Source organism: Cariama cristata, unplaced genomic scaffold (assembly GCF_000690535.1).
Source record: "Cariama cristata isolate BGI_N322 unplaced genomic scaffold, ASM69053v1 scaffold2650, whole genome shotgun sequence".
Classification (NCBI taxonomy): domain Eukaryota; kingdom Metazoa; phylum Chordata; class Aves; order Cariamiformes; family Cariamidae; genus Cariama; species Cariama cristata.
In genome coordinates this window covers 20,731-46,499 of record NW_009592861.1, presented here as the reverse complement: position 1 = coordinate 46,499, position 25,769 = coordinate 20,731, and the positions used below count along the sequence as shown (strand labels likewise).

Genomic DNA, 25,769 nt, shown 5'->3' with positions numbered 1-25,769 from the left:
GGAACAACACAGAACTTTGCTTTCAGACTGTCCAAGGCTGAAAGGAAAGCTAGGTAATACAGATAAAATATACACTATATCAAAATAAATAAGAAGGTAAAAATTATAACAAACCACAGAAACAAAGAATGTAACACAGTAAGAAAGTACTAGAGTACTCCTAGGAAAGAAACCAAACTGCCAATCTGTATTTTGCCAGACAGAGGTGAGTGTACGGGTGAGGATAAGAGACTTTAGCTTAACATAGCAAAATTGTGGGTCACTATGGGATAGATTCAAAATAGGATGGATATATAAAAAAATGAAAAATTTGTCCCAGTCTACATGAAGACTCTGTGAGACAAATCACGCAGCGCTGCTTACAAATTTCCTCACTAGGACCTGTCTAAGAGCTTGACAAATAGTCTACTGGAAAAGATAAGCTGAAATGGAAATGATAACTTCATTAAGCATTTCTTTCTCCTAAGGAGGAAAAGTATCTTAAATAGTACCCTTTAATTTACTAGAAGGAGATTATGTGGACATAAGTGATTTTTTAAAAAAATTACCTATCAATTATGATGTATGGAAAAGTGGAATTCTCTGAAATGCTGAAAATTATAAATGAAAAAAAAAAAAAATCACTGTCCTTTTTTTTCCTAAGAAATGTCATTTTACGACCTCCCAGCTGACCTATGGGAAGGGCAGGACGTGTGTCAGTTAGCCAGCTCACCAACACCTCCACAGTCGGCAGTTGTTAGGGAGACTTGCTAGGCCTCGGAATTACATCAGCAGTCTTCAAATTGCACTTTGTGAACATGTCACTGGAAATCCATATTAATGCTACCACGTGACCTAAATAGCCATGTTTCTCGAGTGTTGTAAACTACAGCATGAGCATTTCAAAGTCAGAAAAACAGTCTTAGAAGGGCTACTCATGAAGAAAAAACTATAGTGCTTTGTAAATATATAGTATTTTCCAGTCCCCAAATAATACTTTACTTATATAGCGTCTGTTGTGCACCTGCTATGTATCTTATAGTCTCCATTTTTAGCTGTCATGCGTTTCCTCAATAAAGATTTTCTTTTACAGAAGTGTACACTCAGAAAAAGAGGAGAGCTATAACAATCATGTCACTGGTCCTACAGTTTACCATTATCTTCAAGGTTTTAGGGTTGATTTACATTGCGTTCCTCCCTATTTGACTTTAATTGTCTGCTTCAAGTTGTCAGGACATAACTATATCTTGGATTTGCATTGCATTAGGGGATCTTTTCCTTTCTCTATTGATCTTGTCTTATGGAGTAATTTAACTCAATTCTAATTTTCTTTTGCATGCGGGGTGCTCTCTATCCAAGGAAGTGAGTTATGTGTATTCAAGTGGTGCATCTTATGAATCTTGTTAAGCTTTACCGCCTTATAGCCTGCACTGATGGAATATTTAATCACAGAAATGAGTTGGCAGATATGATGTACAATACGGTTAAGCCTTGCGGCGTGTGTCTTCACTGGCAATTGAGAAATGGGTGAATTTGCCATTCATCAGTGCCATCCTGACAGCTTTGTATAACCTCCTGGTTTTTTACTTATTTATGAAGATTAAAGGTACTTTAAATCAACAGTTTCTCTGCAAATGTATCATCTTTATTTCAGAAGTGGCCAAATTTTTCATAATTTATTAGGAGCTAAAGAAACTTCTTGCACTATGAAAGACTTGGTGCGATTTTAACATGACAGTGTTGGAGACACTAATTAAACCAAATAACTAGAACTTTGACCATCTTAAAAATTGCATTTCTCATTTTATAATCTTCAGAAGTGCAATTCCTTCTTCTCCAAGTAAGATGGTGGGGGTGGACACAAAAGGAAAGATATGTCGTAGTATTCTGTTACAGCATGTAAGAACTGTGTTGCTCTTTTAGTGTTTCATTTTCGACTGACTTTAAGAGATCTGCACAAAGCTCTTTTTAACTAAATTGCTTAAAATAAAGTTTAAATATCTGAGAAGAAATTATCTTTTAGTCAATTATGAAAATATGCATTTGATATTTGATATGCATTTAAAAAAACCAAAACTGCATGCATAAACAGAAAAAAAATCTGAAATACATGAAGTATCTTGATAGAACTTTCTGCATAGGTGTGGTGGAGTGCATGTCATAATTCATAAAATTAAATTAATACTCTTCTAATGGTAATTAAAGATTCTCATTAAGAAGGGCAAACACCTCCCTTGTGTTGGCAATAAAAATGCACTTGGGACTTTAGGAGGTTATACAAAAAAATCAATAACCTGCCATTTTATAATTAAAAGACAAAATAAATGTTAGGGAAAAGTCCAGTAAATTAGGAAAATTACCTTCAGGAGAGATTGAAAATATTGATTTTAATTTACAAACTATGTGAACTCTTCATGCCCTACTTCATGAGACAATTATAAGTCAGATTGTTAATTCTGCATACGTATTAGAAAATTGATTACTGTTCTATGGGAATATTATTATATTTGTCATTAACACAAAGTCATTTATATAAAATGACTAATAACTCTGACTTTCTAATTTATGCAGGTTCAGAGTTGGTTCACTAAGTACTCAAATGAGATCAATGTTAAATTCCTGTTTTCAATGCAGGCATACATCAAGGAAGGAAATAAATTCTGCCTACGCTAAATATTGCAATTCCATGAATGCCAACTTCGTATTTTTATTATACTGTGCCACTTTTATAACACATACCCTAATTGGAGCATTTTTATCTATCTTAGTAGATGGCACCGGATGTATTACAGGCAGCTTTTGTAAAGTAAGTATCTGTTTATAACAAGAGTCCTATTTAACAATTTTTATCTCTTGAATTCCGTTGAACTAAGGAAAGTTTTTCAGCTTTGTCTGGTAGAGGCTTGAATATTTCCACGAAAGCAGATTCCTCAGCTTCTGTGGGCAACCTCTCCCCATGCTTAACCACCATCTGTGAAAAATGCTTTCCTAGTATCTCTTCTTTACTTACTCTAAAGAATGTATTTTACAATTACCTCTTTATCTTCAGTTACCTAAGTGTGTGACAATGGATAAATAATTTTGTGTTTTTAAAACATGATTAGGTATTTGTATCTGGTAAACACACACTGAGACAACTGAAAAACAGATCCAAATGGCAAACTAAAAAATATCCAGAGGTTCCCATGAAAGTCACAGAAGACTCATATAGGATTGTGAACCTAAGAAACGAAGGCAACTTTATTACCTATTAGAAACATGTCGAGTTATAGTGATTATTTCTTAGATGTAAATTATTAGCTTTCAAAAAATAGCTTTTTTTGAACTTGCTAATGATTATGTTTATGGGTGGAATTCAAATTCCTCTGAAATCAGCTGGGTTTTGGAGTACAACCATGTTTGTTTTCAATACCATTGCTAAAGCACATTTAGAAGCTGTTGCTAGCCATGACTGGGTTCAAGTAGAAAAAGACTATATCTCATTAACTCCAAATTGTAACCAGGATCAGAATTCAATCTCAGTGAAGACTCAAAATATAATATAGATTATAAACACAGAAATTTTAATAAACTGAAAAGCTAAATATAAAATTTAAAGAAAAATGTTCACGAAAAAATTATGAACACAGATGTTCTACACTTATGTGTGTCTATGCACATGTATATGCACAAAATATATATTTATAGATAGATATTTTTGTTGTTGTTGCTCACTAGGCTTAAATAATTCCTAGAGGAAATTGACCGTACTAAAATATAAAATAAAATACAAATAAAATATAAATAAAATAAAATATAGATTTAATCTCATGTAAGACTGGGATATTGCAGTATATTTCATGTTATACTATCTACTTTCCAATAAAATTTAAAAGGTATTAATATATCTTCTATATAAACTTTTGCATGCCCAGGTAACTGTTAAAATCCTGCATCACAAATCCATAAATGACTTGCAGATAATGCGAATTAAACAAAGAAACCAAACCTCTCACCAAACATATATTCTGTACTTTTGCGTGCTTTAAAGAATATTAAAATAAAATACGGCATGGGCAACTATAGCATAATCCTTACCTGCATAGAATTCTGGACTATAAACTGCACCAACAACTGGATTTAATTTCCAGCCTGCAGCAAACATAAAAACATAACTGAGTTAATATTGCAATTAGTAATAATAATAATAACAATTTTTAAATTTTATTTTTATATAGAGGCATACAGATAAAATGGCTTCAAAAAAGGTAATTTTAGTGAAAGTTGTATAGGCATCTTAGATTACTGGTCTTTAATATCAGCCTCTGAAGTATGGAAATAAGTACTGAAGCAAGGCATTCTTTGGACATGTAGTACTGGAGTAAATTATCAGGTGAATTACCTTGGCTGCAGTGCACAGTTGCCATTGACTTAGTCCCTTAAATTATGGAATTAAGTCAGAACTAGTTCAGGTATCCCTGTATCAGGTAGTACCAGAGCAGATCAGCTCTTTTTCATTGCTTTAACTCTCTGGTTACAAGCCAGAAAGGCCAAAACAGCTCATTTGCTGGACATAAATGTTTCCGATAAGCATGCGTTAGTGTAGGTTACATGGCAATCAAATAATCTGAACATTTTGATTCTAGTCTGGGAAAAACGAAAGCATAGGCACTGTATGGAAATAGCTATTGTGACATGAAAGAGATTTGCGTGCTGTGGGATCCCAGTCCAATGCCAGAGACTTTATTTCCACTTGCATTTGTGTATCAGACTGTCCGCACCAAAACAGGACAATGCCAGGCACGCACCAAAAGTGACGGTACCGCCGGCACTTACACCTGGTAAGTGCTGTTAGCATATTGCTACATAGCAGCCGGCGTGTCAGAAAATGCTGCAGTCACATTCTGCAAAGCTCGTAAGTGGTACAAATGCAGTCGCTGCCTTTGTCTTAAACGATCACTGTCCTCCCACCGCTGGCAGAAAACCAAAGCACAGAACCCATAGGCACTCTGTACCGCGTGGTCTGGCCAAACACCAAATAACTACCGTCACCTCTTTATACCCAACGCGGCATTTCCAGGTAAGCCCGGAGTGTACCGGCTCGCTGCAGAAACAGGGCCTGTGCCCAAAGCATATGTGATGCTAAAGACAACAATGCTGAAGGAGTGGGAGGGGAAGGGGTAAGAGGACAGCAGGAGAAAACACTGGTAAATTCATTAGCGTTCTCAGCTGTGGTAATGTTCTGCTTATCACTGTATTTTGCTCAGCCAGCTGGATCCGCTCCCAGTTAACTTCAAACTCCACAGAACATCCCCCCACTCATACTTTCTTACTTTTTTTTTTTTTTAAAGTGTTTGAACAATTACCTGAACTACTGAGACTGAAAAATTAGGGGTTTTCCAAAAGCACATTTGAATCAGAGGAGTGGGAAGCACCATTTGTAAATGGGAATAAAAAAAAAAAACACACCACCAAAACTGAGGCAAATCATCTCTTAAACTCAAGAGCTATAGTACTTTAAATAGATCCTATAACTATGCCACTGGAAACAAAATACAATCAAGAGAGGGACAACAAGGCTTTTCAAAATCAGAAAAGTCAAGATTAGAAGAATTTAAATGTAAACTGTATTGAGGCTTGTTTCTGCCTTGGCCATCTCATGTTATGCAAAAGCACAGAGGAAGACCACAAACCCATACTGCATTATAAGACTGAAAAAGTGCAATACAAAAATCTCAATAACAACACAAAACTATTCCTACCTTTTAAGATTACTGCTCTCTCTTTCCGATGCACAGTAACTATTTACCAGTAATTAACTGTTCAGTAACAGAGGTGAGGGGTGGTTTTGAAATGCAACTCATTAAGAAGTTCGAGTAAAGAGCAGCACTGCATGCATTCTGCTCTGCAGAAGTAATTGCAGTTGCTATACATATCTGAAAGACAGCAATGGAAGCTGAAAAATGGCCAACCAAGAAGGGCTAAAATGATTTTCCTCCTGAAAATATGACAGGATTTTTATCTGACCCTTCAATTTTACATACTACAGGATTATATTTAGGAATGTTGTGGTATAACAGATACTCTTAGCAAAATTTTGTGTGATAGAAAATCATCCACATTTTGAGATTCTCAGTAAAAATCTGACTTTTTATAGCTTATGGAATATTTAATATTTCAAATTCATTACTTCCTCAAAAGACCATTGATCAACACCATCCAAAATGAAAGACTGGACTGAATTTCAGATCTGTCAGCTTTCGCTGTCAAAGAAGGTGACAGACACCTCTCAGCTTCCAAGCTACACTAACAGTGCCACAGTTTGTCTGAGAGAAAGAAAAAATCTTGGAAGACACAGATTGCTCTTCACAGCTGAAAGCCACTCTCATATTTCAGTTCCTTACCTCTCCCACAGTGACGGCTGTCTCATCTAACTTTTGATGCTTACACAGGAAATACTTCATTCATCGTGAAAATAACAGTAATTAAACTTAACTTTATCTTGTCAGCTAGCAATGTGCTGGCCCATAGCTGTGTGGGTTAATCAAGTGTGATAGTAGTTGATGCATCTGAGCAAGCAGCTGCCAAGTAACCCTACTTCAGCACCCGGAGGAGGCAAATTCTCTGCAGTGGGTGTAATTTTGTGCCTTTTTACTTACTGTCACAATATTAATCTCCTCCTCGAGTTGAAACTATAAAAGCTCAAAACTTAAAAACCAAACAAGGAAACAAACCACCCCTCTGCCTGCCCCAAAACCCCACCCTGTAGAGTCATCCAAAGAAATGCACATTAAGCGTGCTAAAGGGAAGGAAATAATCATACTGCACAGTGTAACAAGCTTTCGTAGAAAGTGGGGCAGAGCAATGCGGAGAGGATTATTTTCACTTCATAGGCCAGACAGGCACCCATGGCCAGAGAAATGCTGTGGTGGGAAAAAAGCCCTGCGACACCGTTTGCTTTCCTCCTCTTTGTGTATAGAGGGGGGAGGAGGAGGAAAGGGGAGTGGGAGGGAATTTAACTGTGGCAATAGTCACTAGCTGTGATTTTGAATGTAAGTTTAGATCAACAGAAGGCTCTAATTCAAGGCACTGCAAGTATAAACTTTAAAATGTATTCATCCCTCTATTGATCTCTGTTTCATGTTCCTCATTCCTTGCTGCCGTCCTCTGAATCCACTTGCACATAATTCTCTATTTCCTACAACACCTGGATGAGCGTCCTGAATTGCAATATGGGCATCCAAAGAGAGTATAACTGTGAACAGGATAGGTTAGAACATCTAAAAATGTTGCCAATAAGTAGAACTCCTGACACTGAATTTATTTGCAAAGAAAAGGCAGTTCTCTCTCTAAAGCACATGAGGTGAGCCATCAAAATCACCCTGTCTGATAACAAACTTGCACATAAAAAGCCCTCCTGGCAACTGAGCATTTATTAGCTTCTCATTTTCGGAATCATCAAAAGTGACTGGAAAGTATACTTATTTCAAAAACCATCTAGAACACAAAAGCAAACCTCTTATTTGAATGAAGCTGCATATATTAAAAAAAGTCTAGGTTTTTGTGCTTTAAAACCTACTGACTTTTGCAATCATATTTACGTGACCCCTGTTATCAAACAACCAACAGTATTCAGAAATAAAAGACAAAATAGTGTGTATCTTATTTTTAAATTACAATAAATACTAGTGGCTGATGTTTTCATACAATACAGCACGTGCCCCAACTATGTTTTGAATACCTGCCAATAACATGTCAGTCACCACATATTCTCGAAAAATAAAGCCACACATTAAAAAAGAAGTGGTTCTGAAGAGATACGCATGTGCAAACAAAAAGTTTCTGGCTATCTGCATCAGAAGCATCTTGCAAACGTTAATATGCTTGCAGAAGAACACAGAAAAACTAGCCTTATATTTTATTTAAAAGATGAGACCTTTACTTTAGACAACAATAATCTTTGATAATCAGCTATAGCACTGGCTAATTCCTGACAAAATGATATCTAGAATCATGCAATGTCAGGATGACTGATAATACAAGCACCGATTAAACTAAATGAAGCACCTTGCACGTCTACACTTCATTCCTTGTCGCTTGTAATAATTATGCAAGAACATCATGATTCTCCTTGTGTGTTTACTTTATGGGACTTCAGACATTTTAAAAAAGTAAAAAAAAAATTCAAAATGTATGAACTACAACCAGAGTTTTTCTTGGTAGATACCCATCAAAAGGTGTGCAAAAGAACATCCTACATGCAACATCTTGGATGTATAGATTCACAAACATAAATGCTAATTTTTATGCACTGAACAGGATATTTCGTACTTCTGTGAGATCTAGTCCAGATGGAACAGGATAGAAAATGACAGGCAAAACACTTCAAGTGGGAACCACTTAGCAGATTTTCATCATTCTGGGTTTGGATGTTAATAAACAACAATGTATGACCTAAGTAATCCTGCAGTGCAGGACACAGAGGTGAACCTCCTCTAAAACCAGATTCCTAAAAATCTCACATCTTTTTTTCCAGCATTCCCTTCCTTCAGCACTGGATGTGCTGATATGTAACATGATAGTTGCTAATTAAACAGTTTTGTAGCCTTAGGATAATATAAATACAAAATATACATCATCATTTATAACAAAACTATTTTTATCCTTTTATCATTACAATATAGCAGACAAAGGTCATAGTATCATATGCACATAATTAATTTAGCTCCTTATTGCAACAAAATCTTATGTGATCCAGTCAAGCTTCGTGTGTCTTCTGCTAGATTCACTGAGATGTTTTAAAGCCAGTAAAAATGAAGGAGATTTTCCCATCTGCATCATTTGCCAAGTTCCACATTTACATACAAAATGAGGAAGAAAATAGTCTCTGAGAAAGCACGAGGAATTTCAGACTCTTCTTCTCTAGATCATTTTAACTAGCTCAATTATCACATCTCAAATGAAAACCATCACTGTATTTTATTTTTAGTGCAGTAGGAAAAAATTATTACTCTTTCATTAAAAAAAATAAAGCCACTGTTTGCCCTGGGTTTTAGTAAAACTCCTCTAATGAGACCTTAAATATAGACGATAAGATCCATTGTATTTCAAAATGGAAAAGAGTCTAATCTACCTGTGGAAACCTTTACTGATGTACATGCAGATTTCATTTGCTTTCTACTGGATGGGAAAAATTAAATTAAATTGAAAAGCAAATAATAACTACACAGTCTAGTAAAACTGGAAAATGTAATTGCAATTAACTTCAATTGATGTATTACTGTTTGACATTGTTGAGCTAGGAACTTGTTAGAATTTTCTGAACTAGCAAATGCAAACAACTCAAGCACACAATCAAACACTGCCAAAGGAAACATTTTTAAAATGTATTGCTTCCAAACCTCTCAAATGTCTATGGATTATTTTCCTATCATCAATGTACAACATTATACCAACTAAGGTCAGTACTAGAACTACATTTTTTAGATAGCTTGGAATTTAGATTTTTCCAGGGGAAAAAAGCTGGAAGCAGCACCCAATTAGAGTTGGTCCTTTACTTCTAACAAATTGTGGAATGAAGACACAGAAGACTGTCTTGGTACTAAAAAGTATCTCATGCCTGACAGAGACATTCTTCTTACTGGTGTCTCTACCTCCATCATCCAAGCAAAATTGAATCCTCAGATTAGTTCATTCATTGCAACATTAACACTGCGCAAAGCTAGAAGAGCATAAAGCTTTCCTATCAGGCATATTTTCCTATACAAAAGCCACTGTGGTTAAACAGTCAGGTTCCAATCAGACAAAATGATGCATGCTATGCCTACATAGCTGTGAATTAGCTGAACTCTACACAGACGGAATTGATGCCCAGCCGTATCACGTTTTAGGTCACTGGACAAAGCCTGAGCCCAAGGAGATGCAGACTATGACACTTCATGAGTAGATGAGTCCACCCATTCAGCAGAAGCGTGAGGGTCCACATGCATCGACATTAAAACAAAGCACTGAGATCTCATGCACTTACCATTCGTGTAAGGGTTGACGGTCTTTTTATTTGTCATTACACGTGCTGTTGCATTATTTACCTAAGCACATAGAACACTGGATTAGAAAGGGTTACAGGCAGGGTCCATGTTACTATGAAATGCATGCATTATTACTGCTATTAGTAATGTAAAAATAAAATGCAATTTAATTTATAGAAGGCAACAGGTGCATAACAAAATCATACTATTTATAATTACATTTACTTTCATAACCATTTTAACTTACAAATCATTTCAATAAAGCAACATCATATCATTTAAACTTTAATAAAAAGACATTAAAAGCAAATTAAAAGGTACTGCATAATTTAAGACTTAAAAGCATGCTTGTATTCCATGATAACACTGATACAATAAATACTCAAAACAGAAAAAAATATTATATGAAGGAACATGCAGTGGAGTTAAAGAGACAAGGTACAAGGAAACAAAGAAAACGTCAAAAAAAGGGACAAACGAATTTTAGCAGTGTGCAACATAACCCTTTAGAAGAGAAGTACCATTGGAAAAGCAACATCTAGCATTCAACACTTGGAACAAGAGCCTTTTTCATTGCAAGAATTAACAAAATCATTCAAGCTTTAAAATCACAGCTAACAAAAGGATAAAAAGAGGGTGCATTATTTAACACAATATGGAGTTAACAATCTGAGTAAGATGTGCACGAAGTCATATCCTCAATCCAATCAGTGCCTCCCAGGCTTGCTTAAAACGTACACTCAATTACAGGCGTACCAATATAGAAAAAAATGTAGCATCAAGAAAACTTAATACAACAAGTCAAAAAAATTCACGTGGTATATCAGCGCTAAATACGTGAAACGGCAGATGGACTTCTCCACTTACCATTCAGCACCATCGCCAGCATGGGTATGTATACAGTTACCATGGTTACTGAGAGTTTGGTGAGGGCCCTAAGCGCTACCGTCGAAGGGGGAAAATGAAAAGGCAAAATATGCAACATCTTACTCAAAAGACGACAGCATTTTCAATTGGTATTTTTTTTATTCTAACAAATACGACTGAGGCAGTATTGAAGGGGATCTAGTGGTACTAAAAGGCATTTGTGTTCATTTTTTAATAGATATGAATGGCTCAGGCCATCCAGCCAAAGTAGCCTGATGATTTCATTAAAAATTAAATGTTAAAATCGATCTGTCTCTAGTCTGGCTTTGTTGCTTTTTCTTGTACATCTTTAGGATGCTTCTTTCCCAATCTGAATTTTTTTGAAAGCCACTGTGGATCCCGCATCAACCCTGCAGCAAAAAAAAAAAAAAAAACCAAACCAAACAAAAAAAAAACCAACCTTTTGTTTGTTTTTGTTTTGTCTGTCACACTTTTATTTTTGTTGTTGTTCTCAATTTTCAATTTTTTTTCTTTTTTTTGTTGGCTGGTTTTTGGAATCTACTGCACCCATTGATTTACAAAACATCCAAAATAATAACTTCAAAATATTAAAGCTTTCATTTTTTTTTCAATTGTCATCCACCTTTCAGCAATAATGATAATAATAATAATAATTACAAAAGAAATAATAATAAAAAACCCAAGTAAGGCCAGATTCTCTCTCTTTATATATAAATATATATATAAACAATGGGAAGGGGAAAGGGGAGCACACAGAAGACACCAATGATGCATCTGAAACAACAAATGAGAGTGAAGCAGACATTTATAAAAAAGATGAAAAGGAAAATATTTTGAACATGCACCTCGATTTTACGGCCCTCTACCACGGTGCCGTGTAATTTCTCCCTCGCCCTGTCCGCATCAGCACTATTTTCGAAAGTTACGAAACCAAATCCCTGCATGCAGGAGGGAGAAGGGGGGAAAACAACATGCACATTATTATTTCAGTCAATGACCACTTGTTTGCTTATGTTCTCTCTCTCTTTAATTTAATATTTTCTTGTCCTTGCTTCATTTCTGTAACATGCAAATTAGAAAAATTATAATTGTACTGAGATGTGCAATAAATAAGCGACAAATGTGAACAAATTTTTTCTGTCATCAGTTAGATAATACCGTCTGAGAAATTCAAAGAATGATACCAAAAATACCTTTCTACATGTCACTACAGAGGAAAATAAATCTAACAATAAGAAAATGAAATTAAAATAAATTACAGTGTCTTCACACAGAAAAAAATGAACTAATGAGAAAAGAAAATGAACCACATTTTAATGACATGCAGATATCTCAACGAAATAAAAAAACGTGTGCACAAAATTCAACACTGAATGTCAATATACTCTAAAACATTGCCTACTTAATCATGCTGTTGTGATCATAAGAAACATTGTTCCCATGCAACACTAGGGTAACTTAAACTTTTGTCAAACTATACAGCCTTTACTTATTTTTTTAAAAAAGAAAAAAGAAAAGAAAACCACCAACAAAACAAAAGTAATTTTTGAACAAAGTAGAAACTTTCCTGTATTAACAGATCAAATAAAATCACATGATGTGAATAGAAAAAGAAACTCTGATAAAGGAATAAAAATGCAAACGTTTTGAATAAGTTTAACTGGTTCATTTACTATTTATGTATATTACTTTCCACATACAGAGCATGCAACTGGTAAAACTCCAGAATCCCGTCTTAGTGGGACAGGAGAATACTTGACAAATACAAAATTCTGCTTATGACAAAAGTTTTTCTTTATAATATTAGGCTAAACAAACATTTCCAGTCCTACTAACATTCTTTTTATTGTGGTAAGTTAATTAAACACTGTTTACAACGGCAAATATTTTTGAAAAAAATCAGACATCGAAAAACATTTTAGAAACATACACCAACCCTTTGAAGTAATTCTTACATTAGCACTACGATGCCTTTGCATGCTTTCCCAAAGTTATCCAAACAAATTAGCTTCTACATCCTTGGTGTTTTGTAACAAGAAACATTTGCAAGTCATACATGGCTGCTTTATATATAGGCATTGCTGCAGGTATTTGAAGCCCTACTACAACCTTTTTCTTCACTGTTACTTTAGCTTGAACTACGACTTCAAGCTTTCCTCTGCTCTGCTCCTCAGTAATAAGCCATGCATCACGACTCCTCATTCTCCAGTCCATTTGCTAAGTTTTGTGGTCAATATTCACCAACCTACTTTCCGCACTATGGACATGATGACTGAATGATTTTTTTTAAAAAAAAAGAGGAAGGGAAGATATTTATTTATACATTTTATACAAGGAGGAGATCAAATATGAAACTAAGGCAAAACTGACACCAAACATTGAGAAAAACAAAAAAAATTAATTAATTGACAATCAATAAAAAATGTTAAGGAACTATCAGGATTATTATACAGGTTATTTGGGTTATTTTACCTACTGAAAGAACACATTTATTTATGCCAGTTTACAACACAGAAAGTGATGTTTATATACAGTAGCAGTTTATGCTCCATTCTCTTCAAAGTAGCTTAAACACATTGTCTGTTGCTCTTTTTTTTTTTTTTTCCCCTCTCTTTTAAAGCCACACTGAAGCCTAAGCTCAGAAGTGCTCTATCAGCAGTTCCACTTCTGGCTGAAGCCATTCTCAAAACACCTGATTCCACACATTTTCTCCACTCTACCCTCCAACAATTTTAGCATAAAGCCACGACCTCACTTGTCACAAGACACTGAGCGTGTAACTCTCTTTTCCCCAAAGCACCAGGAGTGTTGAAAGTAAATTTCCCCCCTTCAGTACTAATTCCTATGTTTTAGATGCCCGCATAGGCTTTTCTTATACCTAAACCCATCCCCAACTTTCAACTTTTATTTCTTCTTCAACTGCTTCTTCTCATCTTCTAAAAGTTCTGTAAGAAAAAGCTTATAATTTAAGATGCCATTAAGAAACTTTCACAGCAGAAAACATCACTGAAACCATCGATCCAACGAGTCTACTCCACGCAACAGCATAAATTCCCCCAATTCTGTTTGTTCTCCCCTCTCCTCCTTGCTGAACAACTGCCCCTTCTCAGAATTACAAACATTTGTGGGAATTGTTTGGTCAAAATTTTGAATGAGTCGTCTTAGCTCACAGCACTACCAGTTAATTATTTTCAAACAACTAAAGGGAAAGATAAAAACCTAATTATATTAAAAAATTATAAAAAGATATAAAGTAGAGCCACGAGCCAACATAAGACAGGAACTTCAAAGATTCTGAAAAGAATACTTATTGTAATTTTTTAATTTGTGATGTTGTACTTATTCTCATAATTAAACCTATTTAAATTAAGCTCTTATTATTTATGCAAATCTTTAATTTTACCTTGCTGACACAGAAACTCAAAATTACAGAACATAGGTTCATTCATCACACATTCAAATATCTACACAAACACATTAACATTAGTTTTATATGCAGCTGATTCAACAGTTACTTCAGCTTAGCGTACAATATATTTTATCAACAGGTAATGTAAATTTCTGCATTTTATTTTTAAGGTCTGTCAAATGATTTAATAATAGTCAAGTTAGTACATGAGAAGGTTCTGTTTTAATTTAGGAGGCGCTTTGGAGCTCTTATTTGAAGAAAGATATAATATATACTAGATATGTATTAATACGTATACACACAGATTTATGAAAGTATATATGTAGTGTATAGATGTACAGAGCATTAATTTACAACTGTAAAAAAATGGTACTTGTTGATATTCCTGTATCTTTGCAGCCTTGCAATTGTGTCTGAGCCAAGTGCCATTTGCAGCTCCATGGAGAGCTTCAGTGTTAAAACAACAGAGTAGCGTTAAAATGTGCACAGTAATGGAAGCCATAGTTCAAGTTGTCTTTCCAAGATGAGTGGTAAACACAGTGAAAGGTAAGTTACCAGCAGGTTTTAACATTACTTTAACCAAGAGCTTCAAGAATTGGCAAAGGTTTGTCAAAAACACCAAAACAATACTGAAATTCTTGCAATTCTTATAAAAAGAAGAGTTTCAAAAATCATCAGTGTGCCATACAATTCTAGCAAAGTTATTGTAATTAATATTATGCCCCTAAACAAACAGAAATTTGTAGTATGAAACTTGTATTATTTTAGGGTTTCTTTTATGGAGAGACTCCTTTCTGCAAAATTGGGTTATACTTTATGGTGGTGTGTCCGCGTTTTTTTTAATATGCAGTTCCATTTTTTTAAACTACTATGGCATGAAAATGAGCTTACTTCTGTTGTTTTTGCAAGAATCATTTTAAACATTAATTATTAGAATAAAAAGAAATAAACACAGAAACTAAAAAAAATTCTAGCAATTCTTTTATGTCAAACTGCAGCTAGAAACAAATTTTAATTTTGATCCTGCAAACTTTTTTACCTGTACTCAGTTTGACACCACTTAGTAGTCCTCTCAGTTTCAGAGGGATTTAATGAAAACATAGATAAGCACTGCCAGGAATGGGACTTTAATCTGGTGCATCTTAAATCCTACAGAATGGACATGAAATTATCAGATTAAAAAAAAAATTAAAGTTCCTCTTATTCCTAATCCTGTTTTTTAACTTTTTATTTAATTGAGAGAATCTAAGGGTACTTGTGCAAATCAGAATACTATGTAGCCGTACCTGAAATAACTCTAAACAAGATGAGAAGCAGCATACATAAGCAATGAGATGCATCACAGAACTGCCTTAGGTATCTTCAGCAGCTTACTCGGAGCCAGCTTGGAGGCACCAACACAGCACCGGAGAGTGGAGAAGTATTTAATGAGAATAGGTCTTAGAGTCTCTAACATAAAGTGTGTAACTAAGGTAGTGACATTATGAGCCTACCTAGGAAAACCTCTTCCTTGTGAAATCCTTTCTAGGAGCTTGTTTTTAGCACACAAGGCACTGGGATGTTTTCACTATTGCAAAATCACTATTAAAAAAACTCAGTTCAGAAATACCTACTCACCCCATCCCCCAAATACTTTAAGAAAGCTTTATACTTATGCAGTCTGATGCAGACATGGTGGCTAAAAGTCCTACATGTGTAAGATTTAATGGCTAAACAAAGGTGCAAACCACCACCACCGCCACGACAGGGGTACTCAGTTCCACTCCATCTTCAACAGAACCAATCAAAGGTGGCAAGTGTGAGATGTCTTTTGAAATGTATACTACTATCCTGCAGGAGCAGGTTCGGGACAATCAACATCTTTTGCAAACACTATTGAACAGTCATAATTTAATGATAATATATTTCAGCCAGATTAGAAGATTCTAAGCCACCGAATTCCGTACATTTCGGTGGTTTACTGAAAAAGTGGTAAATGTTCCAATTGGGTTCAGGCTAGCAGGCAAGGTTACTAATTAACTAATGTCAGAATAATTTTGTAATATAAACCAGGAAATGTCAGCTATTCTATTAAAAAAACAAACAAACAAAAAGTGATGTCTTTCAGTTTAGAATATAAATACAAACACATTAAGTGAAAAATTAACAGAACTAAAATATTTCTGATTTAAGAGATGTTTATGATACGTCTAATTATTTAAAAATGACAGATTACAATATGTCTGTAACAGAAAAAAATTCCATCGCTAATAATAAATGATAATGAGAGTTACAAGAAGACTGAAACGTTGGTGGATAAACTTTCTAGTGTGTCTGACAGCAGGAAAAGGAAAAAGATACCATGCATATGACATACACGCAAACCTATGTAATGCAACTGATATCATAGGTGAAACATACTGGGCTACAGTTTTGCACCAGGTAACAATGCTAATGCAGTCACAGCCATTCTATCTTACTTTATTTCTTAAATACTGAATTAATTGAAGTATGCATTTAAGGCAAAGTAATTTTCAGAAAAAAAAATTAAACGTTTGCAATACAATAAGAACTCTTTTAATCAAATAAATGTTAAAATAGATTGTTTTCAAAGGGTTGGTGTACTGAAGCTTTAACTAAAGAGGAAAACATCTGCACTTAGATAATCTGGAACAATCACATATTTTTCTCAGCTAATTACTAAAGAGGATAGTTATTAGGTATCATTATCATCTTTCATTTCAATAGGGGAAAAGAATACCTGTACTAATACAAAACTCCCTACAAATATCGGTCAAGTATGGACTCATCTTTTAAAATAAACAAGATAATTACCCTCAAAGAATAAAGACAGCAGAAATCAACATTCCCATAAAACAGATGACAGTTTGTAGTAGCTAAAATTACCCCCTTTAAAAGATATAAAATGAGTCCAATGATTTTCATGCTGCTTAGGAAACCAAATGACAGCTCAGAAGTTGTTTTCACTAACATAGAATTTCAGACATAATTTTTTTACAGCAGTGCAGTTGTTTCCTTATACTCATATTAATATTTTAAACAAATTTTTAAAAATCCGTGGATGAATTAAATTGCTTACCTTTGAGCCTCGCTCATTAAAAATAATTTCAACATCTAAGATTTTACCAAATTGCTGCAAAGAAATAGAAAAGATACATGAAAATAAGATAACTCCAACACGTCTATCATATACATTACAAATCTTTGTTTCAGAAAATGGTGCACCACAAAAAAAAGTTAAAGAATATAAAATCAAAGATAGTCAAGCACCAAAAAAAGACACACTGAAGAGGAGCCTGATAAATATTACAACTAAATCGTACGTATCATTAAGCTTGTCACAATCATTCCACATATGCATTTATGAACTTTAAGTTCACTGAAACCACCTGACAAAGAGGAAATCATCATTAAACTGTGATCACAGTGAAGTAAAAGTCCCAAATTTCTTTTTTTTTTATTTTTTTTATTTTAATTTTGTCTTTGCACATCGTAGGTTACTTCCTTGGGATCCATCCAGTCCAGCTGCCATCACCTTTTTTTGGTATGTAACATGCTACTGGGTTACTTTGCTTGTAGTGCAATAAACATCACTAACAAGACAGGATTAACGGCTGCGTGAACATTGCCGCCCTCTGATCACCCTTCCCTCTGAAGACCCTTTGTTTAAGAAGACTTTTTCCGTCTCTTTTCCAGGGCAGGTAAAGGAGTTTCATTACTTCTGCTTTACAGGAATAAGGTTAAACCAGCTGGGAGTTTTGTTGCTGGCTTCAAGGAGTGAGGATTTCTCTCTACCCTTGCTGAAAAGGGATAACCATTACTCCCTAAGCAATTCTTGTCTTACTAGAGTATAATTTGGAAAACTACAATGGATGCTTACTTGATTTTTCCCTGCTCAGAACTGCACTTTTATTATAATATTAGTAATAACTGTTATTACCTATTGACCTTACAATAGCACTCACAATCATCTAGGCATTGTTCACACACACAAAACCTGACCACAGTTGCTATCTCTAAGAAAAAGGCTCTACTGGACTTGCCCTAGTAAGAGAATAAATGTTTGACTCGGGCAGTGTTTAGTTAGAACACTTTCTGATATGACATGTTTTGTGATGTGACATTGTAATGTATCAGTGGGTCATTTCTGTTACTTCATGCAGTATGGATCAGTGTTAGCTGAGTGTGTCACTGATAAGTGACACAATATATTAAACAAAAAGGCAGAAATTAGAGGCAGGCAAATGAACTGTAATCTAACAAGAGTCCAAGGAACTGCAGAAATGAGCCTATACTCCAGTCTTTTAAGCTATAATAAACAATTACAAGCCAGAAAGGACAGTATTCCTTCTCTAGCTTATTAAAGTGTTTCAACTTGGTTATGTAAAATCAACCATCATTTGTTATCCCTTGGCTTACTTTATGTTCTTGCATTCACCATCTAAATAGTGTTTTTACTGCAACTTTAGCCTATATGCAGACACTGACTTAACGTTTAAACAACCCTCCTCTGCTGCATTTCTATTCATGTAAAAAGGTCATCTATTATGTGTACAATGTGGTCATGATGCAGCGTTACCATATTTCATATCAGATATTTCAGCTCACACTTGCAAAAATTTCATTTTTCTATCAGTTCAGAAGCTAAAAGTTTACTGTTACCAAGTCATTCTAAAGCTGGAAAACTCTAGCCATTCTCCAGCGTTAGTCTTTTGAGACCCAAGACTTCGAAATATTGAAAGGAAATGTAGTTTTAATTCACTTATAAATTACTACAATCCTTAAAAAAAAAAAAAAAAATCCTTTCATTTAACGTACTTTCAAATAAAATCCATCTATTTTAAGTGGTTTGTTTAATTTAAATAAATTTGCATATTTTTCTCTAGAGGGTTAATTATTATGCCTTCTGCTATTTTGCAGAAGCTGTAAGCTGCATTTAGGGGAGGTTACTTGTAGCAAGTCAGATATAGCAAAACAGTCACTCTCATTTCCCAATACTGTACCGGGATTCTTTTCCAGTGACTGTTCCCTTCACTTCACAGAAATAATTACTGAAAAAAACAATGTCTTAACTTACATACAAAGACGTTAGAAAAACTTAACAATCTGAACTGAACGTGAAAGATACACAGTGCCATGAAGTACTTGATGTTGCACTGTACAACAAACTATAACACAGAAGAGAATTAAGTTTTAGTGAGTCAGAAATAAGAAAGCAACAGTAACTCAAATACTTAAAAGTACTAACTTGGAAAAGGAAAAGCTGGGTTCTAATAGCTGATCAAGTATTACTTCTAGATTTTATTTAGTGACATTTCAAAATAAACCTAAGAGTTCTTGGAGCAGGTAGAAGAAACCCAGTCTAACCTCTCATGGTTGTGAGCCTAGAATTGACAGCGCATATGAGACGTGTGAAACACAGCCAATGCACTTGAAGGTAGCTAACGGCCTGGGTAAAAGCAAAAATTGAGAGACTTATAGAAAAATACTGGCAAAAACTTCAGAAGCTTACAGACCTACAATACCTGTGGGGATGGGTGAAGTGTCCTACTCCTGGACTTCCTGCTTAAATTCAGCCCATGTCTTACTTCTACAGATTTGGGTCCCTTGCTCATAAGGTCAAGCATTGACTATTTTACATCATGCTCTCCAAAATCAATAAACACAGGCATATAAATCCAGATGTGTACAGCAGGAATTTTTTTATTCAATATTTTAAGTCAATGTAGATAGCTTTTTTTTTTTGAATGTCATACAAAACAACACAAGACATAGAATACACCCATCTGCATCACATACAGAAGAATCAGTAGAATTTCTTTCCCCAGTTGTGACTGGCAAATCAGATGTTTGGTTAGAAATAAATGAAAAGAGAATCTTTACTGAAAATGGTTAAACAGCCTAAATCAGAGATACTGCTCTCATAGTTGCCTATAATATAAAATACCTATTGCAATGTAAATACAAAAAAGCATAAATAAAGTATGACTACTTACACCAAACATTTGTCTAAGATCTGGATCCCGGAATCTGAATGGTATATTTGAGACATGAAGCCGTTTTGGCTGTGATTTGTTTTCTGTGTTTTCAGAAGATTGTGTCTGTTGCTGGCCATCAGTCTGTGCTGCATCATCTGTCTGCTAAAAGGGTAAAGCAAAATAAAGCAAAGCACGCTGTAAGCATTTCTGCCATTTTCAATATAAAGTAGTGGGCTTAAATTCTCAAAAAAAATTACTAAAATGGAGTTAAATCTGCTCAAAGGTACTGAAGAATACCAGAAGTTGAAATACATGAAAATCAAAGCCATTTCTGCATCTGTCCTAACAGTATATATTTTCAGTGATATTTTTAATGTGTACTTGGAATAAACTGGAGAATAAGGATATTATTATTTGTTGATTTTCTTAGCTATTTTTACATCATGAATAAATATGTCTCTCTATATTATAAGGCTGCTGAAACCCCTTTAACTCCATCAGTGCTTGCCAATGGAATAAACTGAATCTCCATGTCTGAATAACAGCCTACTTGCAGAAGCAAGCTGTACACTTCAAAAAAGATTAGTACTTTCATTCAGAAGCCACTGGGACTTCTACACAGGAGGTAGGTAACACATCACATCCTAGTTGCCATTTCATAAGCAGTGCTGATGGGCACTAGAGGGTCATTTTGTCTAGATAAATGGTCACCATTACGGAAAAGGCCTTGAGTTGTGAAAGGGAACAGAAGTATAATCAGTGGTGAAGGTTGCCTGACATAAAAGTGAGACTCAGAAACAAAGTTTTACAGATTTTCTTTCTCACCAAAATAAAACCATATCATGGTACTTCTTACAGGAATACCCTTCCCTAGTTTTAAAATGCTGTTCTATAATTGTAGGACGTTTCTGAGTATTACAAATTAACGAACAGAATTATAAACCCCTAGAGAGATCAGGAAAAAACATCATGTCCTTCATCCAAAAAGTAAAACTAACCAATGCTGGTCTATCCACATATTACAGAAATTTCTCATCTGTGTTCTCTAATTATATCACACAGTGCCTAATTAACCACTGCATGTACAGCACACATTCACTAGAAGATTTTGCATAGGTATATAAAAACAGCATAGTTATCTTCTTTTGCACTGGTAGAGAGGATTTGGAAGAAAAGAAGAAGAAAGAAAAATAGTTGAATGAAACTACAAGGATCATCTTACAACTGTTACTCTATTTTCTCCGTCCTTCCTCTTCATTCTGACCATATTCATCTTCCAAGTATTCATTTTTCTCTTGTGTTCTAATGTTACAGTTCAGCTTCTCTTTCAGACTTTTTTCATTTATTAAAAAAAAAAACAAAACCAAAACTCCCATTTCTTGCCAGTGTCATATTTCTTAAGAGACTACTGTTTAAGCAAAATAAAAATGGTTAACTAAAATAAACCTTACCACACAGTTTTAGTACCAATAAGCCTGCTAAGGAGGAAGCAAAAGAACTCAAACAGAATACATGACTTCTATCAGCAATAACTACACATAAATTTATTTCTAGCAAGTTAAATTCAACATCATCTTCCCCAGTAAATGCAAATGTTCTCAAATTCAAAGTACAAACATCTACAATTGCCTGTACTGCCTATACTTCTGCGCTAAGAACACTTTGCAAATAAAGGTCCTTATCATTTCCACAGAAGCATCAGTTCATCATCAGTGTCTACATTTCATGGGATATGATAATATACTCATACACAAATACAAACTTTTGTGTGCACTAAAGAATGATTTTCAAGTGATCCAAACAAGGAACTCAGAACAGCTCAAGTGTGTTGTGGTTTAACCCTACCCAGCTGCTCACTGACTCCCCCGAAGCAGCAAGATGGGGGGTAGAATTGGAAGAGTAAAAATGAGAAAAACTCGTGTGTTGAGATAAAGACAATTTAATAGGTAAAGCAAAAGCCCCCCATGCAAGTAAAGCAAACCAATGAATCCATTCCCCACTTCCCATGGGCAGGCAGGTGCTCAGCCATCTCCAGAAAAGCAGGGCTCCATCACACAGAACAGTGACTTGGGAAGACAAATGCCATCACTCCGAACAACCCCCCCCCTTCCTTCTTCTTCCCCCAGCTTTATATACTGAACATGACATCATATAGCCTAGAATATCCTTTGGGTCCTTGAGGTCAGCTGTCCCAGCTGTGTCCCCTCCCAGCTCCTTGTGCACGCCCAGCCTCCTCGCTGGTGGGGTGGGGTGAGGAGCAGAAAAGGCCTTGGCTCTGGCTAAGCCCTGCTCAGCAATAACAAAACCATCCCTGTGTTATCAACTCTGTTGTCAGCACAAATCCAAAACACAGCCCCATACCAGCTGCTATGTAGAAGATTAACTCTATCCCAGCCAAAACCAGCTCAAAGTGTAAACATAAAACTGAGTCAGTGCCACCACATCATCTTCATCTGCTACTCCCTGAACTCACAGGCAGGGTCTTGCAAACTAAACAGTTTATCTTTACAAATTTCTGGTGATTTAAATACTAAACATGGTATATAGATGTTCTTGCTATCTAAAACCAACTCAAAAATTCAATATTTAGATTTTAGGCAACTGTTCCTTCCATAGACATCATAGAGATTATTTTCTACCTTCAGACCTTAAAAGAAGAGAAATATGAAGGAAATTTGGTATATGAGAGCAGGTGAGGGATGAGGGACTGGAAACTCTTGAAATACAATACTCTAGAAGAATTTAAGGTCAATTAGATTAATCTGAAAAGAATGAAAGGGTTCTGAAGGTGCTGTTTAGCTTCAGGAAGAAAGGGTGCCCTAGGAAGAAATTATGTAATCAGCATACTGTATAAATGCAAATTGGAAAAAGTAATTTCTGTTCATTGTATTAATATAAATGATGAGAAACAAGAAGTAGGATGGTCGAACTGTGCACTAGTAGCATACCAAAACATTAGGAGCAACTTCCGTACCAAGAAGCTGAACAGATATATTGCCAACAAAAAGCCAGTGAGGTTTTTGAAGACGTTGCTATAATAAAGGAGCTACAAATTATGGGTGAAGTGAGTAAATCCAGGTACTGTTATATTCTGAGTATTTATTTTTGATTTTACCACTTTTGTTCACAGAAGCTTGAGATTTACAGTTTCAGCAAAGTATGTCTTAGAGTTTGGGCAGTGAGAACTGAAAACCAGAAACTTCAGAAAGTCCCTATCATCAAAGATTCATACCTGTAAATGCCCTTAAAGAAGTCTGTGGTAGAATTAACAGAGCTAAACCATTTAAAATGTATTAAAAGGCCTGACAATATAACAGTATCTTTACAAAGCATATTATCACCCAGAAATCTACAGATGTGCCTAGGAGATCTAGAGAAGGATAACTGCAAATTGAAATTGCAATGTGAAGCTTATACAAAAATTCCCAAGTAACATCAAGGAGGTAAAATACACATAGGACTGAGGACAGGTTGGATTTTGCAAAATCCCAGAAGGGAAAGTTTCAAAGCCCCATGGACTCACAGAGCTAGAATGCAATTTACCTTACACATACATAATACATTTCAAGAGAATATTTTCATTGCTAGAAGATCTAAAGGTTGGTGCTTGATATTCCTTTAAAAATTAATTGAAGTTAGTACATGACATTAACCTCGCTACATCCCTGCAGTCTTGTATGCAATCAGTACAAGTCCTGAACTATTATGGGTTTAGTCTCTTTCAATATCCTCTCCTGACTCAATCGAATTAGTATGCTTTATGCAAAACAAATAAATAAATAACCCCCCCGAGCCTTATCATTAAACAGAAATTACATAAAAGGGAGTATAGTCTGTGTGTTTTTTTCACGTATGACCTAATTTGAGTACAAAACTGTGCCAGAGTTACCTTCACGTATCAAAAGTCATGAATTTAACTTTGTAAAGAGATCACAATTCATAAATCAACTATTCAACACATTTTACCACTGGAACTATCTGCTATCTGATGGTCCTTGTTTTTCCTTATGTGTGCACTGTTTTTTTCTATGGAAGATGACAATGTAAATTCATATACAACTCATAATCCATTACGGTCTTGTTTATGGAACTGTTCTCTAACCAGTGATTTTTCACGTTGTATTTGTGCAGTTTGTTATTGCTGTGTAAACACCTTGCATTTGATGTTTTTGAATAGCATCTTCTTTTTCCAGACAATACTTACAACGTACCAAGATTATTTTGAATTCCAATCCTGTTCTGCAATGTACTTGCAGTCCTTTCCAGCTTGGTACTGTTGCAAATTTAGTAAGTATACAGTCTATTCCGTCATTCAGATAATTAATGAAAATACTGAAAAATATTGAGTCATCGCAAATCCCTGCAGAACTCCTTTTAATAAATCTTCTCATTTTGATAATGAGCTGCTACTTAAACACAGTTTCTAGTTTTCCACCCATCCTATTAGAGTTGCATGTTTACCATATGGCCCAGTTTGCTTAAAAGCATGTCTTCTGTGAAAGTGTCAAAGCCTTATGAAAAGTGAAATATAACATTCAAGGCTTTTCCTTTGTCCACAAGGACACTGTAGAAATAAAAGATACTATCTTTTTGACAAATTCGTGCTGATGGCTATTCTTTTTGTACTTTCAGGTGTTAAAAAAGGCAGTGTGCATTTACTTGTTACAGTACTTTCCCAGGACTGAAACTCTGGTGACAGCACATCCCTTTAGCCTATATAACCAACACTTCTCTCTCCCTCCTCGTTAAAAACCAGTATTATGTCTACTGTATTCCAGTTCTCCAGTGCCTCTACCCATTCTCCACAAGGTAACAGAGACAGACACTGATGGCTCCAAAATATGAGTTTAATCTTTAAATGCCTTGGAACAGAGCTAGAGACAGTTAACGGGGAAAAAAAAACCCACCACACTTAACATACCTGAATATTCTTTAATTGGTTTCTTACCTCTTTGATAACTTTTTTCTGACAGTTGGGAAATTATTGTTAGGATTGGGAAATCACCTGGCTGAGGCTGACTTCTACAGTGAGGAATCATGCAGAGAAGAAAGGTTCTCTTACCCTTCTTCGCAAGATTGCATTTCATATTCACTTTCAAAGATTCTCTCTAGCCTGGCTTTAACTATCAGTTTCTCCATCCTGGCTTGAATCCTCTCCAGAAGAACCTCTCTTCTGGTTGCCTTTTGTATATTCAGTTACAGAACTTGTCACCAGCACATTCCCATAGCAATCTCAACTGACAGTCTGGCTGCTGGAAGCACCAAATCACCTAAAATCCCTATTACTCATTAGTTTAGTACTGTACCTCCAGTTGCCTACTAAAGATCTCACCCACTGAATCTGACGAGCTGGAACGTCTATGATAATTTTCAGAACAAAGAGGTCCTTTTTTCCTCTAATAGTTACCCAGAGGCCTGGAAGGTCTCTCTCCTTCTACAATTGTGATTCTGGATAAGGCACTCCCTTAAATTACAACGGAACGATTACTTTCCTGTCTGCTCTTCCTA

General features: G+C 35.3%; 1 protein-coding gene across 1 annotated transcript in view; it reads right to left on the bottom strand.

The window, feature by feature from the left end:
* The window catches only part of RBFOX1 (RNA binding protein, fox-1 homolog (C. elegans) 1), a gene marked incomplete at its 5' end in the record, with an annotated part of 102,290 nt that extends 81,867 nt beyond the window's left edge, over positions 1-20,423 (bottom strand). Inside the window, 5 exons of the mRNA XM_009698766.1 lie at positions 4,057-4,110; positions 9,986-10,046; positions 11,720-11,812; positions 17,363-17,416; positions 20,280-20,423. Coding sequence (XP_009697068.1) covers positions 4,057-4,110; positions 9,986-10,046; positions 11,720-11,812; positions 17,363-17,416; positions 20,280-20,423 — 406 coding nt within the window. The remainder of the gene's footprint in view (positions 1-4,056; positions 4,111-9,985; positions 10,047-11,719; positions 11,813-17,362; positions 17,417-20,279) is intronic.
* Between the last annotated feature and the right edge of the window lie 5,346 nt (positions 20,424-25,769).